At 41.2% G+C, this 16,110-nt stretch overlaps 1 protein-coding gene across 1 annotated transcript in view; it reads left to right on the top strand.

Moving 5' to 3' along the window:
• The window catches only part of CSTF3 (cleavage stimulation factor subunit 3), a 52,696-nt gene extending 36,591 nt beyond the window's left edge, over window positions 1-16,105 (top strand). Inside the window, exons 6-21 of the mRNA XM_074150004.1 lie at window positions 804-870; window positions 973-1,007; window positions 1,114-1,240; window positions 4,193-4,270; window positions 4,471-4,633; window positions 5,132-5,241; window positions 5,631-5,747; window positions 6,892-6,966; window positions 8,301-8,444; window positions 8,534-8,636; window positions 10,493-10,562; window positions 11,883-12,078; window positions 13,628-13,781; window positions 14,175-14,269; window positions 14,399-14,459; window positions 15,417-16,105. Of these exons, the coding sequence (XP_074006105.1) occupies window positions 804-870; window positions 973-1,007; window positions 1,114-1,240; window positions 4,193-4,270; window positions 4,471-4,633; window positions 5,132-5,241; window positions 5,631-5,747; window positions 6,892-6,966; window positions 8,301-8,444; window positions 8,534-8,636; window positions 10,493-10,562; window positions 11,883-12,078; window positions 13,628-13,781; window positions 14,175-14,269; window positions 14,399-14,459; window positions 15,417-15,619 (1,798 nt within the window). The 3' untranslated portion in view covers window positions 15,620-16,105. The remainder of the gene's footprint in view (window positions 1-803; window positions 871-972; window positions 1,008-1,113; window positions 1,241-4,192; window positions 4,271-4,470; window positions 4,634-5,131; window positions 5,242-5,630; window positions 5,748-6,891; window positions 6,967-8,300; window positions 8,445-8,533; window positions 8,637-10,492; window positions 10,563-11,882; window positions 12,079-13,627; window positions 13,782-14,174; window positions 14,270-14,398; window positions 14,460-15,416) is intronic.
• Window positions 16,106-16,110: the final 5 nt, after the last annotated feature.

Here is a 16,110-nt window from a genome sequence, read left to right on the forward strand (position 1 = left end):
CCATAAATTCTGTGTATTATAACTGGCAAGATAACTAATGCATTAACAGAAAAAAAGCAGATTTTTAGAATTTACTTTTACGAGACTATTTTGAAACAATTTTTAAAAGTACCAGCCCCCCTCATCTTTTAATCTATTTAACATTCCTCTATTTTTCCTCCTAATATAGTAAAGGAGGTAGTAAGGTACTGAAAAATATTTGAGTAAAAGAAACTGGGAGAAAAGTGGGAGAGAGCAAAAGCTGTTTTCATTGAAACATGACCAGGGAGATATTCTGTGAATGTTTTAAATTTGGGGGAAAATACTTTGAATTTGGGGGGATAAGAAATCATGTGAAAGGTTTTGGCCATTTTCCACACAGGGGAGCTACTCCTAATTGCCCCACCCTTTTGGTGTTCCTGGAGAATTACAACAAGCTTTCGGGAATTAGGGGGGGGGGGGGGCGGGGAAGAAACCACGGGTACATCTGTCAACTAAAAAGATGTAGAGAGCAGTTGTTTTCTATTTTCTCAACTTCCAGTGCACATTGTACACGTGGATTTCTACTTACTTAAGGAGGGGAGTGTCTCAGGAACTGTTAGTGTGCTGGATTGCCACCGATAAATAATTTTCTTAAAACAAACAAAACCCTAAATGCAGAATTTAAAGCTATCTGAATGCCAGTTTTTACTCTCAACTATTGAATGATACTTCCCGTGCCTCAATGTTTAGAGTTTGCTGCACAAAAAAATACTCTTAAATAAAGAATTTTTTTAATACTAAAGACTTGCTCTATGGTCTTTGTGGTTTGTTTTTTTCCTCAGAGAAAAAATGGCTCAGGCATATGATTTTGCTCTGGATAAGATTGGCATGGAAATCATGTCATACCAGGTATGTTTTTTTATAAGAAAAACCCAAACATTTAATTTCTTACTTTATAAGAAGTACAACTAAACATTGGTTTCATTGTATGTAATATTTTTTCTCACATAGATCTGGGTGGATTACATCAATTTTTTGAAGGGCGTGTAAGTACCTTAAAAGAATTTTTTTAAACTCAATTAATGTAATATTGATGTTCATACCAGTTATAATCTGTAATAGCTGACATTAATCTCTCTCCCCACTATTTAGAGAAGCAGTAGGATCTTATGCAGAAAACCAGAGGATAACAGCTGTCCGTAGGGTTTACCAGCGTGGTTGCGTGAATCCAATGATAAACATAGAACAGCTCTGGAGAGATTATAACAAATATGAAGAGGTAATCAAGAACATGAAAGTTGTTTGTGACATTAAAAAAAATACATATATAATTAAGTATGGTTCCCAAACTGTATCCGCTAGATAATTATGTGTAAAAGAGATGACTAACAGTATAAACACATCTTGCATGTGCAGTATGTACCAAGACCTGTGGCAAAACTGTACAGGTACCTGAGTGATAAATATTTTTTATTTTAAAGCCTGTCTGTGGGATATGTTTAACTATCCTATTTCCAAGTTGACCCAGTAGAATTGCTGGTGAATTAGAAATCACTGGTATCAATGACAGACAATGTATTTAACAGAAGCTAGAGCAGATCAGCTGGTAATAAGGTCTTGCTTCCCCAAGGAGGCACTCCCCTCCTTTCAGTTAGAGTTGAAGAGGGTAAAATGGCATTCAGCTGTGGTGGTTTGGACTTCCTTCACAGTATTAAGTTATAAAGTCTCAAGTACATATAAAATGTTCCTCGCCATCCTTCACCTGAAGCCATTACAGCATCAATTCAGGTGAGTCTGCTGCCACAGTGTCTTCAGCAAGTGTAACCTCAGCTCATTGACCTTGCACACTAATTTGTAGCTGCACCTTTTCAGTGTATTTGTAAACATGTTTGGTAACAGCTCATTAGCCTGTCCCCATCAGTAGAGGTGGGAATGCAGAACTGAGGGCAGATGCCCTCGTGCTCAGCACCATCAAGCAGGGGTACTCATACAGCCCTCTCCCTTGTCCCGCAGATTGCTCCCGGGGTTGCAGATGCTGGCATGCTGTGGGTCAGCGGGGCACTGAGTGGGAAAGAAGGGACAATTTCTCTTTCCTTGTTGCTAATTATGCAAGTTGTAGGATTGGTGACCTGACACTAGTAGGGCCACTGTGCTTAGCCAGTGGGAGTACCTGCTGGCATCCCTGGCCACGAGCGTGTGCTGTAACAGCACATCACTGTGTCGGTCATCGGGGATACCACAGAGAGCCTGCTGGCACTGGGGGACATAACCAGTGACATGCCTTCTCCTACGTAGGAAAATCCCCAGTACAACTTCCCTGTGAACCTCCTTTTCCCCTCCCACATAGCAAATGAAGGCTGTCACTGCTGGTTCCTACTACTTTCATTAATACGTAGGAAGACTGTCAAAACAGTAGCTGAAGAATGTCCTACATTTGATCTATATCTCCTTCTAGTTGAGGCAGCTCTGGCTGACGCCTGTAACACAAACCAGTACCTGTTCAGGGCTGTTCAGAGCTGCTGGAAGCCAAGGGCCAGTCCTCTGCTTGGACACGGGTTTCTGCGCGCCCTGTTGTGGCTGGGCTGGCCTCGAGGGAAAGGGCTGCTGCGTGCAGGTGTCCCGGCACAGGGACAGACGTGCTGCTCACCAGAAGGGCTCTGTGAGGGGGAAAGTGATTCTTCACATCAGGAGCCCAACAACACAGAGATTACGTGCGGGTCTCAGTATGAAAAGTTACTGGCTATTTGCTGCAATTAAAATACTCTCAAGCTTCCGTTTAGCTCAGACAGAAGCCACTGGGTAGCAATATCAGCCTGTCAGTCAGCAGCACCAACACATAGTCAAAAGTTGTGACACCCCTAGTGAGACAGAGAAGTGACAATTTTGGCTCACAAAGCTGCACGGCTGCATCTCATGAGGCTGGGAGTGCATCCTGGGAGAACATTGCTGCTGCCTTAGTCTGGTCCTGGGTTAAATGGGGCATTACTGGTTTTGTATGTGAACTGGCCCAGATAGCTATCCCAGACAGCACTCTGGGCCTACAGGAGAGATGGGGAGGGACTCTATCAGTAAGTGTAGTGATAGGACGAGGGGTAATGGTTTTAAACTGAAAGAGGGGAGATTTAGGTTAGGTATCAGGAAGAAATTCTTTGCTGTGAGGGTGGTGAGACACTGGCACAGGTTGTCCACAGAAGTTGTGGATGCCCCATCCCTGGAGGTGTTCAAGACCAGGCTGGATGGGGCTTGGAGCAACCTGGTCTAGTGGGAGGTGTCCCCCGCCATGGCAGGGGGGACTGGAACTAGGAGATCTTTAAGGTCACTTCCAACCCAGACCACTCTGTGATCTTCTCTGTGATGAGTCAGTAGCCAGCCCGGGTGCCTGTTTGGAATAGGACTGAAAGCTTTGCTCACCTTCCTCAAAGTCCTCACAAGCCGCACCAGCAAAATCCACCCTGACACAGGCGTGAATGAAAGGGCGGTTGCTTATCCTACCATAAGAGTGATTCTCTGAGATTTTGTTTGTGCCTGGGACCCTGTGACCAGGCCTGTGTTGCTGATGTTGAGGTGTTGCTTGTACCTGGGGGCCCGGCTGCCCCAAACTCCCTGCTGCTCTTGCTCAGCAGCACAGTGTGCGGTCCTGGAGGGGAGTCACTGTCTGCGGTGACAGGTCTCACGTCTCTCTCAGCTGATGTGTATGGCTGGGTGTGTGTTGAATATAACCTCCTTTAAAAGCTGTCAGTTACATCAGAAACAGAGAAGGCAGAGCTTTGACGTCAATCTCTGTTGTTACTTGTCCAAGAAAACTGCATTGCTCATATGCTGTCTCAGTTTTCACCTGGTGAACAGCAGCAGGGCAGGGAGCTGCGACTGACTAGGCACTGGCCAGGATTTAAAAGGAAAAGTGTAAATCACAAATACGTTCTTTCCACTTTCTCCCCCCGCGAGTTTACGTAAAGTTCATTGTATTTTTGAAAGCTGTAAGAGATTAAAATATATTGAGGTGCTTCAGGTCAGTTGATTTTTGGAAGTCAGTTTATTCTCTGATAAATAAATTCTTGCCCATACATTTCTTTGGAGAAACACAGTACCTTTTGAGATCAGTATTTTAAAATAACTTTGTTCTTCTTGCTCACTTTTGCATCCCCTTTGAGGCTCTTTCTGTATAAAATGTGATTCAGTATTTCCAAAGTGAAATTGCACATTCCCAGTTCTTTTTTTCACCCTTCTCCAGGGCATCAATATTCACTTAGCTAAGAAGATGATTGAAGACAGGAGTAGAGATTACATGAATGCACGACGTGTGGCAAAGGTACAACCTTCTGTTGACTTTTCTTTGTTCCATTTAATTCTAGAAACTAGCATTAAACTTGGTTCTTATTTTCAAATAAAAGTGTGTGCTAGACTAATAAGGTTGGTATGCTGAGATATTTGTTTCAGTTTTGTTTCATAACCTAAAATAAGTGGTTTGTGTGTTTAAATCTGCTGTTCAAAACATTGCTTCTGTTTCAGGAATATGAGACAGTGATGAAAGGTCTGGACCGCAATGCTCCCTCTGTCCCCCCCCAAAATACCCCACAAGAGGCTCAGCAGGTAGACATGTGGAAGAAATACATCCAGTGGGAAAAGAGCAATCCTCTGCGTACAGAAGATCAAACTCTCATAACAAAAAGAGGTAATTAGATACCATGCTAGGAGGTGTAGAATTGTGTTTCTTAGCTCCACTAATGACCACCAGCATAAGGAATGATGTGATTTAGTGTTCAGGGATCATGCTGTAGCAGAAGTTAATCAAGTTTCTTGAATTTAGTTTTCACTCGAGCCAAGCTGAAAGTAATACCTGGATTTTGGGGGACAGTGCTACAGTCGTGTGCCACTGAACTTTCACTGGAGCTCAGGAAATGGTGGATCACAGCCTGATTTTATGGCTGATGTTCTTCAATGAGTTCTGCTTCTTCCTCTGTGGAGGGGACAGGTTTTAGCTGCTGGTTATGATTCATAAAGTTGCTGGCAATGTAAAAGAACTGCCGTTGTGATTGCTGTATTCAAAGCCGATTGGTATTAATACTGCCCAGTTTATTTGCTGGGATTTGTGTGTCATGCTTCTGTTGTGCGAGATGGTACCATGTCTATGATAACATACAAGGAGTATTTCTTGCATTTTTCCCCCCAGTTATGTTTGCCTATGAGCAATGCCTTTTGGTTCTGGGCCATCACCCAGATATCTGGTATGAAGCTGCACAGTACCTCGAGCAATCTAGTAAACTGCTAGCTGAAAAAGGGGTAAGCACATTGCCGTCAGTTTTCTTTCCTATTTCATTGCGTTGGCATGGTGTACTGTTAATTTTTCCTCAAATACTTAAAAATTGGGGGGAGGGGGTGGGGCATAAAAAACAATTAGTGCCATAAGTTGCGTCATGTTGAGAATTTTAAAGTTGGGGCTATTTTAAAAAATAAAAATAATTGCATACTATTTTGGTGTTGGGCAGTTTTAGGTCTGGGGTGGGTTTTTTTGGCCTGATCTTGTGATTCCTTAAGTACCGGGGAGGTGATTATCTCTTTATTGGAGCACTGCATGGAAGTTCACTGGGACTTTCACACACACAAGATATTCCATAGATTGGCCTTCATTGTCACAGATGCTGAACAATTATATTATCATTTTATAACAGGACATGAACAATGCTAAACTTTTCAGTGATGAGGCTGCTAATATTTATGAAAGAGCGATCAGCACTTTATTAAAGAAGAATATGCTTCTTTATTTTGCATATGCAGATTATGAAGAGGTGAGCAAAAACAGTGATATACTGACATTAAAACCCAAAACCATCTCCTATCAATAATGTCATTTATTAGAAAATACCTGAATACACAGAATTCTGTAGAATTAATTTACCGATTCTTCTAGGCTTAACGTCATTCAGTGTTTCTGAGACTGAGCTGACAGAATGGAGAGGAAAAGCCCATAATATGACTTAGAAAATTTTTGAAAATCTACTGTCTTTCCACTTACATATTGACTATATTTTTCAAATTACTGTGAAGCTGAAAGGCTGATGGGTTTACATTTGCTGGAGTATCGGCTTCTTTCCTTTTAATATGGGGATAAAGAATACGTTTCCTATATAATTCTTGGGGGTTTAGTGTTTGTATGTGCATGGCTGTGAGGGAAGATGGGAGGCACCCTACGCTGCAGCTTTCTTGAGAAATCTCTTTACCCAGCCTACCCCTGTGTTGCACAGCCTCCCTAATGAGTTGGTTTGGCACCTGAACCATCAGGAATAAAGGCCATTTCCCACTGATAGAATGGGGACTGTGGAGTCCACTGCAGGATATATTTTGCCATCTTATCACAATATGGAAGAGTCTTTGCAGGAAGATCCTGAGGACAACAGCAAAAAAAACCCTTTGCCCTTAAAAGAAAAGGGCTTCCTTGGCTTTTAGTGCAGCTTCTTGTATCCTAAGCATACTGGCTATTTAAATTTTTGAAGGTTGCACAATGCAACTTGGAGGGCTGCAGCTGGGAGGGAACAGAACGGATTATTAGAAATGCGTAGGTTGGAGAGTGACGAAGGTGGTTTTCCCAGCTGTGTGCATGTTACTTCTAGACAGAGGTAAAGGAAACAGTGGGCTTACCTCAGACACCTACAATGGCAGTTCTGCCGCAGTATTGCTAAATTAGAAAAAGACTTCAGAGACTCTCGAAAAGCATGTACATACGCACTACTGAGAAATTAATGTGGGAAGTAAGGAAATGACTGCACAAGACAAAAAATTCATCTGATTAAAGGGACTGACATACATAGTGTTCAACTGGGGAAAAAAGGAAACAAAAATTTTAGGTTTTTTCTTCAGACTGATTTTTGCATTCTCACAGGTGATTTGTAATAGTATTACCAAGCAGTCTGTGCTTCCTTTTTATTTACTTAGAGCCGAATGAAGTATGAGAAAGTACACAACATATATAACCGACTCCTGGCTATTGAAGACATTGATCCCACTCTGGTAAGAGGATCCTTAGTATTGAGTTTTTCCGCATGTGCGTGGGTAGTCACCTAAATACACCCAAAGAAGGGGAAGTGCTTACAGGGGTTCATTGGGTCACAAGGATGATTGAGCAGCTGGAGTACTGAGATGACAGAATTAGATTAAAATTTCAGCAAGGTTGATAATTATAGCCTTTAATCCACTTAGATACACTAAGTCACGTGCACTTTCCTTCTCTGTCTCTTTGGGAAAATCTCTTAAAATAAATGATGAAGTTATAAGATATTAAAGATTTTATGATGCAGCTCATAAGAATTGGTGTATGTTTTGTTGGCTCAACTAAAATTTCATTTTGCCTCCCCTTAACTGATTAAAAGCACGTTGCTTTTGCCCATGGTTCTCCCTACAGAGAAATACACCATCCTGTGTACACGTACTTTGCAAATAAATTTGTAATGCATCATGTAAGTATCAAAGAATAGTGCACTACCTCTGCTTAAGTTATATAGTGAACAACATTGTCTGTAGTGCCAGCTGTGTTGGTACTGAACAAATGGTGTAAGAAGTAGCCTGCCCTCAAAAAGTTTTTTAGTTTATAAATAGACACAACAAAGCATGAGAAGGAAAAAGAAGGTCTGAGGTCTAAAATTAAACAACAGGTCAGTGCCAGAGGAAAGGTAGCCATTTACTGACATGCTGTATTCATTAAACGCAGATTATAATGCTTCCCAAATACACAGTTTCTGAGAAGCCACATACCAGGTCCCCCTATTTGAGGGATGCTGTTAATTGTGATCTAATTCAGAGTGGAGGAAAGTTAAACCCCAAAGAAATGCAAATCATAAATTGGCCACTGAATTAAATAGCACATTCATTATTTCCTTGATCAGGTGTAAGTATTTGCAGACAGGATGATTTGTATCTTGGATTGTATAATGTACAGTAAATGCTTCATCAGGCCTTTTGACTGTTCTTTAGCCTCATGGATGTCTTAACTTTATTGGGAAGTTGCCATTTTTACAATAAGCCTCTAGTTCTCTGAAGGTACCAGCTCACGTAAATTACATTCATCTACTTACCTCCCCTGCCTTGAAAAATCTGTATATTAACTATTGGCATTTCAGGGGATCAGTCTTATGTATATTCCATTTTTTAAAAAATTTATATAAAAAGCCTTGCCTCAGTATTTCTAGCAAAACAACATAAAGCACAACACAGTCTTGTTTCTATTATGACTTATAAGCTGACTTTTTTTGTGAGTAAAGATTATTTCAGATATAGTAAAAAACTTTATTATACCCTAGTATTCTTTGTTAGTACTGATACTATATAAATATTAATATGCACCTTAGGTTTATATCCAATATATGAAATTTGCAAGGCGAGCAGAAGGCATAAAATCTGGAAGAATGATATTTAAGAAAGCAAGAGAAGATGCCCGGACCCGCCATCACGTCTATGTTACAGCAGCTTTAATGGAGTATTATTGTAGTAAGGTAATCAGAGATGCTCAATCTGATACTAGTGTCAGGAGGGTGCGTAGCTCACTGAAACTAATAACTTCTTTTTTTTTTAATGTTTGCAGGATAAATCTGTGGCCTTCAAGATTTTTGAGCTAGGGCTGAAAAAATATGGGGACATTCCAGAATATGTATTGGCATATATTGACTACCTTTCTCACCTTAATGGTAAGCTTTAAGCTTTGAGATGTCTAATGAAGTGTTAATCTGCCTTCTCTGTGAGTTCAGGGTCAGGCCAAGTTTTTTATATTTTACGTTTAATTCTTCTTGGAGAGCAATGAAACCTCTTCATAAAACTCAGCAATTAATTTGGAAAAAAAACCCAAACCTGCTGTTTTGTCCTTTCTGAAGTTCCAGAAGGGCATTGACATTAGATCTTGATTCTACTGAATAGAAGAGAGTGAACTTCCCAAATTGCCACTCGCTTGCATTACAGCAGTTTTACAGCCTCTGCTAGGAGCAGTGGGCAGAACACTGAGAAATCTAAATCCCGAGGAAAACGATCAATAGGAGGTTGTAATCAGCAGGAGAGGAGTGATGGGTTGGTTGGTCTCTACTAGAATTAATGGATAAGATGAGCAAGGTACAAAAGCAATATTGTGAATATTGGTCCTGCTTGGAAGTCATTGGGGAGCCGGTTTGCAATGCGAGGAGCGGGGCAGGGGCAAGGCACACTGCCCCCGTCTGAGCCCCGGGCAGGAGATGGTGGTGGCAGTGGAAGGTCTCTGTGTGGGATTCCCCTGATGCAGGAGTTAATATGTTAAACGAAACCTGAGCTGCTGTGGGGAGCAGGGGCCGACAGAGAGTTTTGCGTGGAACTCTCCTGGTCTGTGTTTCATGGGGAGTTAGAGGAGAGGGAGAGAAGCAGTTCATCCCAGGTTCTTCTCCTGCACAGTCCTGTCTGCCAGGTACTCACAAGGTTTTCAGATTTCTTCAGGTATTTCTTGACATGTTCAGTAGTAGAGCTCAGTGTTTGTAGCATAACAACACCAAGGTGTAACACAGTCTGGATTTTATTATGAATCGCCAGCTCAATTTTGTTAGCCAGCCCCGCGCCGCTGGTGTGACTGGTGGCTGCAGCTAACTGTGCTGCTGCATCTTCTGAACCTCCCAGTGGTCTGCAGGCACCAGGCACATGAATCGCTCCTGTCAGACTGCAGTACCTTTTTTGCCGGCTCTGAAAGTTTAAACAGATTCAGAGCTTTTTTTTTTCCTCCTGTGAGCTGTAAACAGATTTTTTTTCAAGTCAAAGTGTATTTAATTTTTCAAGAAAAATTTTTCAAGAAAAACCTCAAGGTTTGAGGTTTACATGAATAATCAAAATGCCTCTCCATAGATTGCCATCAGAAAAAACTATCTCAAAAGTTGCCAGTGTATTGTTCTGTGTTAGCAACCCAGCAGACTTTACTGAAAAACAAGAGAATTGATCACTAAACTTTCGTAAATATAAGATATAGTAAAACATACAGTGCGAGAGACAGGGCAGAGGCTGGCAGTTCTAAGAACAAACCCACCGACCGCTCCTTTCCCCCAGCTGGAAACGTACAAAGGCTGACAGCTCACCGGGAACCAGGTCTAATAATTTTGGGAGGACTATTGAGGAATATACAAGTGTATTAATATTGCCCTAATTTAAAAGGGAAGTAATGGATTGAAAGACCAATTTTAAAATTACCAAGATACGCTCTTGTGATAATTAAAGAAAATGGAAAAAACAGAGATCCTGTAGAGATGGCAAGCAATAGCTGCACTGTTGTAAAAGAACCCGTATTAGGATCAGTTTGTTGCTATCATCAAAAATAGACTTTCAAATAACAAATTCACAGTAGAATTTAACATTGGTAAAGCTTTATGCAGGCGTTCAGATTTTTCTTCTACTTTACTGAAATTCAAATCCAGGTGTCAGAATGTCAGCCTTATATTTAATTCAATGTACACATTTCTTTGAATGGAAATGATTTTAAAGTTGTCTTTAATATATTTTACTCAGTGTGATTTTTTCTTTTTTCTTTCTATTTTTAAAGAGGATAATAATACAAGAGTTTTGTTTGAACGCGTTTTAACTTCAGGAAGCCTTCCACCTGAGAAGTCTGGGTATGTCTGCAAAAGCAGTTTCACTACACTAAAAAAGATACGTAACCCCTGGCAACTACAAACATCCCAAAGAAATTAGAAAAATAAACAGCAGGACAAAATTAGGTACAGCTGTTCCTTCCCCTCCTCATGCTGTCTAAAATAGCAACGACTGTGACGGATTTGTGAAAGTCCCTGTTCCACTTGCGGTGAAATTCATTAATTTGTTGACTTTAAAACCTCGTTGACGCAGGATTGTCGAGGACAGAGCGCAAAATCCTCCTGCACAGTAAGGATTCAAGGGTTTGAGCAGGTGGCAGGACTAATGACACGTATCGCTCACCAGACACGTGTCGCTGATGATAGATGGGGAGAGGGGGTGGAGAACATCTTTCAGGAGCTTTATACTAGAGAAGGTGAGTCAGGAATTTACTGAGGAGAATGCTGAACACCTCCCAGCCAACTGAAAAGAAAATAGTGAAAGAACCAGAAAAGACTTGGATTAACCGCTCACCGCCACATCTTCATTACTACTTTTTAAATTTATTTCTCTGAAAAAATGCTTACCAAAGCCTTTGTGGCCCAAGCGTTCGCCATTATTACTCTGGTAGACAAAGGCATCAAACCTAAGAAATGGAACATGGCGCTGCTGTGCACGTTCATTCTGCACTTCAGCTCTCATCTTTCGTGAGAAATATTTCTATGTGCATTCAAAAAGTGAGAAAATCCAAGAATTTAAAAGCTGAATCTTCTTCGAAGGTGAAATCCAAAGCTAAAATGAAAGTTGAATCAAGTCCAGAAATATGGTCAGATGTTGCTTAAGTTATATATGAGATTTTCCACAGAGAAATAAGCAGTAGCTATATATACATATTGGGCTGTATAAAATCCTGAAGTGCTGCCTGTTGTGTTACAGGGTATTGCTCTTGCTCGCTAGAATATGCTAGTCTGGGCAGATGAACTAAATCATAATCTATGTTGACAAGTCCTACACATGTTAGGATCAGAGTGAAATTCTGTGTAGCGGGAAGAGTCGAGTCTATTTATGCGTCTTACATTGATGGTAAAAGCTTAAAACCTCAAATGCTGAAGTCATTTACTCCAGTAATCCTTCCCTTTTCATAACAAAGTCCTTTACAATCCACTAGATCGAAAGGTTTTACAGAAATACGTCAGGCACTGGGAAGGTAATGCACATTATGGATGCATCTAAAATAAGTAACAGAAATCTGTGTTCCCAGATAGCTCCTTTGAATCTCTCCTCTTGGGTGTTTTTTGGTTGCGGCGTGATCAGTAGTTCTTCCTCCTTCAGCAACTGTCTATTTATCTCTTCTTTTACAGGGAAATCTGGGCTCGGTTTTTAGCTTTTGAAAGTAACATCGGTGATCTAGCCAGTATACTGAAAGTTGAAAAACGGAGGTTTACAGCATTCAAGGAAGAATATGAGGGTAAAGAGACAGCTCTGCTGGTAGACAGGTATAAGTTCATGGACTTGTACCCTTGCTCTGCTAGCGAACTGAAGGCTCTTGGTTATAAGGTGAGTGGATAAGAGCACTTAACTTTACTGTTATTGTTTTCAGTCCTAGCAAACTTAAGCAATTCCTTGTTTAGGACTTGTCTTACACATTTTTTTCCCTTGACAGACAAGCAGGTAAAACAGGCCTGGTGTGCCGCCTCCTCCTTGTCTTGCTTGGCAGCAAAGTGCCAGGTGTTGTGGGCCAAGGGCAGAGAGGAGCGAGGAACATGACTCATAGGTGCAGCTTCCCACATTCGTATTTACCTCTCGTCAGCCCACGGAAAGGCCGACATGTTAATGCCGTCACCACTCAGCTACGGGCCTCCACCGCAGACTCGAACCCGAGCTTCTTCAAAACCCACAATTTGTTGGGTGGTTTGTGGAGTCGGGTCATTTGTGTGACGCGTGGCTGGCTGCCCTTCCGCGCCAGCCGGCGAAACTCCACGCGCTTCGTCGAGAACCGTATTAGAACCAACATCCTGCAGTTCCAAGGACTGCTGCAAACGGCTCGGGAGAATTAGCTACAGAGATGAGCAGCTGCCTGCTTTTTTTCAGCTGTTTATTATGGTTCAAGTGCTTTGCTGCTGCAATTCAGGATTCAAAGTCTAGGCCACACACCCGTATCTGGTGGTCTCTTGTCTCATTTCTGACCGTATCTATTTTAATGACTGTTTTAGTCGTCTGGAAGGCCATAACGATTTGGAAAACCATTAGAAACAGAATAAAATGTTGATTTTATTATTATTTTTAAGCATGATGTAAAATAGGCTGCCAGGGAAGCAGAAACAGCTCTGCTGGAGGAACTGCTGTTTCCCGTTTGCATGAACTGTTGATTCACGTCTCAAAAATAGTACCTCGGCTGCCACTTATTTCTTACAGAGAAAAGTAATTTTTGAAAAATAAAGAAGCCATCAAAGTTAACAAAGCAGCTGAGTTGTCGGGTCTTCACACAGTTGTAAAATAATCTGATGGGTGGAAATAAGAGTCACATTGAGCCACTGAATACTTTTAATGCAGTCGGGACAAAGTTAATTTGAAGTTACAGGTGTGCTTACAAGAGAGTATGTCTTGATAAACGCACGCGAGGTGGTGTGTACCCAAGATGAGTCAGCCCTTGGGCTGATTCCTGCTGCTTGCAACGTGCCAAAATATAACCTTATTTGATCTGAGGCTTTTCGTGCCCGCTGACTGCCTTATGCTTGCTTTCTTCTCCAGCTAAAGCAGTCTAGGGAATGAAATGAGGGAGAAATGATAGTTGTGAAGGCCTAATGGTCTGCACCTGTTCACCTAAATTTTTTCAACCTAAAAAAAAGGGACCGCTCAAAAATGACAAATACGGTCCTATTCGGTAACAAAAACAAGTGTTTCCACTCCCAGCTGGGACACTGTAGGACTAAAATGTTTTATGAAAACACGCAAGCTTTGCCCAGATGGTCTTCTAAGAGGACATCTGAAATTATAATGATGACAAAGGGAGAATAAGCGACCGGTCTAGAGAGATGTTTTGTTCTGTAATTTAAACAACCACGCGATCCTGCCAGGTTCAGTGCTCTCTAACTGGCTTTCGCAGGACGTCTCCCGTGCCAAGCTGGCAGCCATCATTCCCGACCCTGTGGTTGCACCTTCCATCGTGCCTGTTCTCAAAGACGAAGTAGACAGAAAACCTGAATATCCCAAACCGGACACTCAACAAATGATTCCATTTCAGCCAAGACACTTAGCACGTAAGTCCGAGCGTCACCGGGAATTGGTTCTGTTTCACCTGACGGCAAGTTATTAACCTGGGTGTTTAGCAAAGCTGATCACAGAGACCTCCCTACTCTCCAGTCACCTAAACATGTACTTAAATTTTAGGCTGTTGTTTAATTGGATTGCTAAAGGCATATATGTTTTACTTACTAAGGTCACATGGAAATAAGTACAAGTAGTTCGGGGTCTGGTAAATGGTAATCAGCTGTTACACACACTGCTTATAGACTTCAGATCACTGACTAAACAATATATAATTAGAGGCAAAAGTGACAGGGCAGTAATTATGTGCATCAAATAGTAATGCTGCCAAAGCAATTCAAGTCTAGCTGTCTTGCACTGGCTTCACAGTGTTTTTCTTCCCACAGCTCCAGGTTTACATCCCGTCCCGGGCGGTGTATTTCCTGTTCCACCAGCAGCTGTAGTTCTCATGAAGCTCCTGCCACCTCCTGTTTGTTTTCAGGTTTGTTTTAATGAATGCTGAAAACTTCAAAAAGTTGTAGAAGAGATTCTGTTTTGACAGAAGCACAGTGTGTATCGCTCTACTGAAAATAATCTTCTAACCTTTTTTTTTTCTTTTTTAACAAATCAGGGTCCCTTTGTTCAAGTGGATGAGCTCATGGAGATATTTAGAAGATGCAAACTGCCAGACAGTAAGTTATTTGTTCGCTCTGGAGCCTGTGATAGCGCTGCATATGACTTTGTTTTACATATGGATATCACTGTCTAAAACCCAGACCTCATTTACAGATGTGTAATTATTATTTAAGAGTGTACTGTTGAATTGGCTGCATTTGTAGGTTGGAGCCTCCACAGAGATGTTTGTACATTTAACTGTGGGGAATCAAAAAGCTGAAAATCACCAGCTGCTACTTTAATAACATTTTAGTGGTAACCATTAAAAGAAAGAAATGCAGATTTTCAGAATATCCTTTAAGAGCAGCACATGAAATTACAAATTTGCAGTGTGGTAGGTTCATTGGGAGGCGTAACCGAATGCACATTGTTGCAGCGCTTAAGAACAATTCAAGAACAGTGTTTTCTGAGAAGGCAGAGTTCTGAAATATAGAAAGAGGACAGATCCATGCTCCAGGCTTCACGTAAACTACAGCACGGGATAATATGCTACTTTTCACCCCCTCTGTTAGTTTAAGGAGCAAATTATTAGAGAGAAAGTTAGGATTTAATTTCTTGTAGACTGAAAATAAAACATCTATTTAAATTACACATGGTATTTTTTAAGCTTTCTCTGTTCGTAAGCAGGAAGTGACTTGCTCTGCATACTTTGGGATGAATCACGAACTAGCTCTGCTGTTTCCCCAATACGCTCTCCTGTTTTATTAAGCTTGCAAATGTCCTCAATAGTTGTGTAAAGGGAGGTCTCAACCTGAAGCCGCAGCATTTACTTTATAATGTAGCGTTTGCCATAGCTCAGGGTTTCAGACAGTCGAGATTTTGTTCTTAACATTTGTAGAACAGGGTGGGAAAATGTCTCGCGTTCCAGAAATCTCCAGGGCGTATCTATGATCTTGGTGCCCCTGTTCGCACGCTTATTTCTAATGGGGGAATTTAATTTGCCAAATTAAATTAATCTTTTTCTCTTTCTGAAGCCGTTGATGAAGCTGTACGAATAATTACCGGAGGCCTACCTGAAATAGCTGTGGAAGGCAACGGACCTGTGGAAAATAACGCCATGCTCAATAAGGCTGTTAAGAGACCACATGAAGATTCTGACGACGATGAGGAGAAAGGATCCGTAGTTCCCCCTGTACACGACATTTACAGAGCACGGCAGCAAAAGAGAATCCGGTGAAACAATTTGGGGTTCTGCTGGGCCAGACAAAGACTTGCATTGAGTCCGTCGGTTTCTGACACGTCAAACATTTAAAAGGGACAGCTGCAAACAGAAAAATCTTGAAAATGGTTTTGTTACTGTGGTGCCTCTTCTCCCATATGGTTCTCGATCCGAAAACGGCCAGAACAACCTTAGAATGTGCTCTGAACAAAACTAGGTTTGCAAAACCAAAAGCGCAAAATGTCAAAACTGCATTTTGTTCTTCAAGGGTGTTCACATCTACCACTTGGAATCTTGTGGGGTTTCAACAGTTTTATTTTAAAAACTGGATGGCTTATACTTGTGAAGCATTTTTAATTCACATTTTCTGGAAAACAGTTGTTCTCAGTTTGTTCATGTAGTGTCCTGCCTTATTGTTCATTTTTATTTATGGCAGAATGTATGGAATCTGTTTTGTAGTTGAAAATGGAACAAAACATTCCTTTAAAATAAAAGGATATCCATAACAT

This window comes from Numenius arquata, chromosome 6 (assembly GCF_964106895.1).
Source record: "Numenius arquata chromosome 6, bNumArq3.hap1.1, whole genome shotgun sequence".
Taxonomy (NCBI): domain Eukaryota; kingdom Metazoa; phylum Chordata; class Aves; order Charadriiformes; family Scolopacidae; genus Numenius; species Numenius arquata.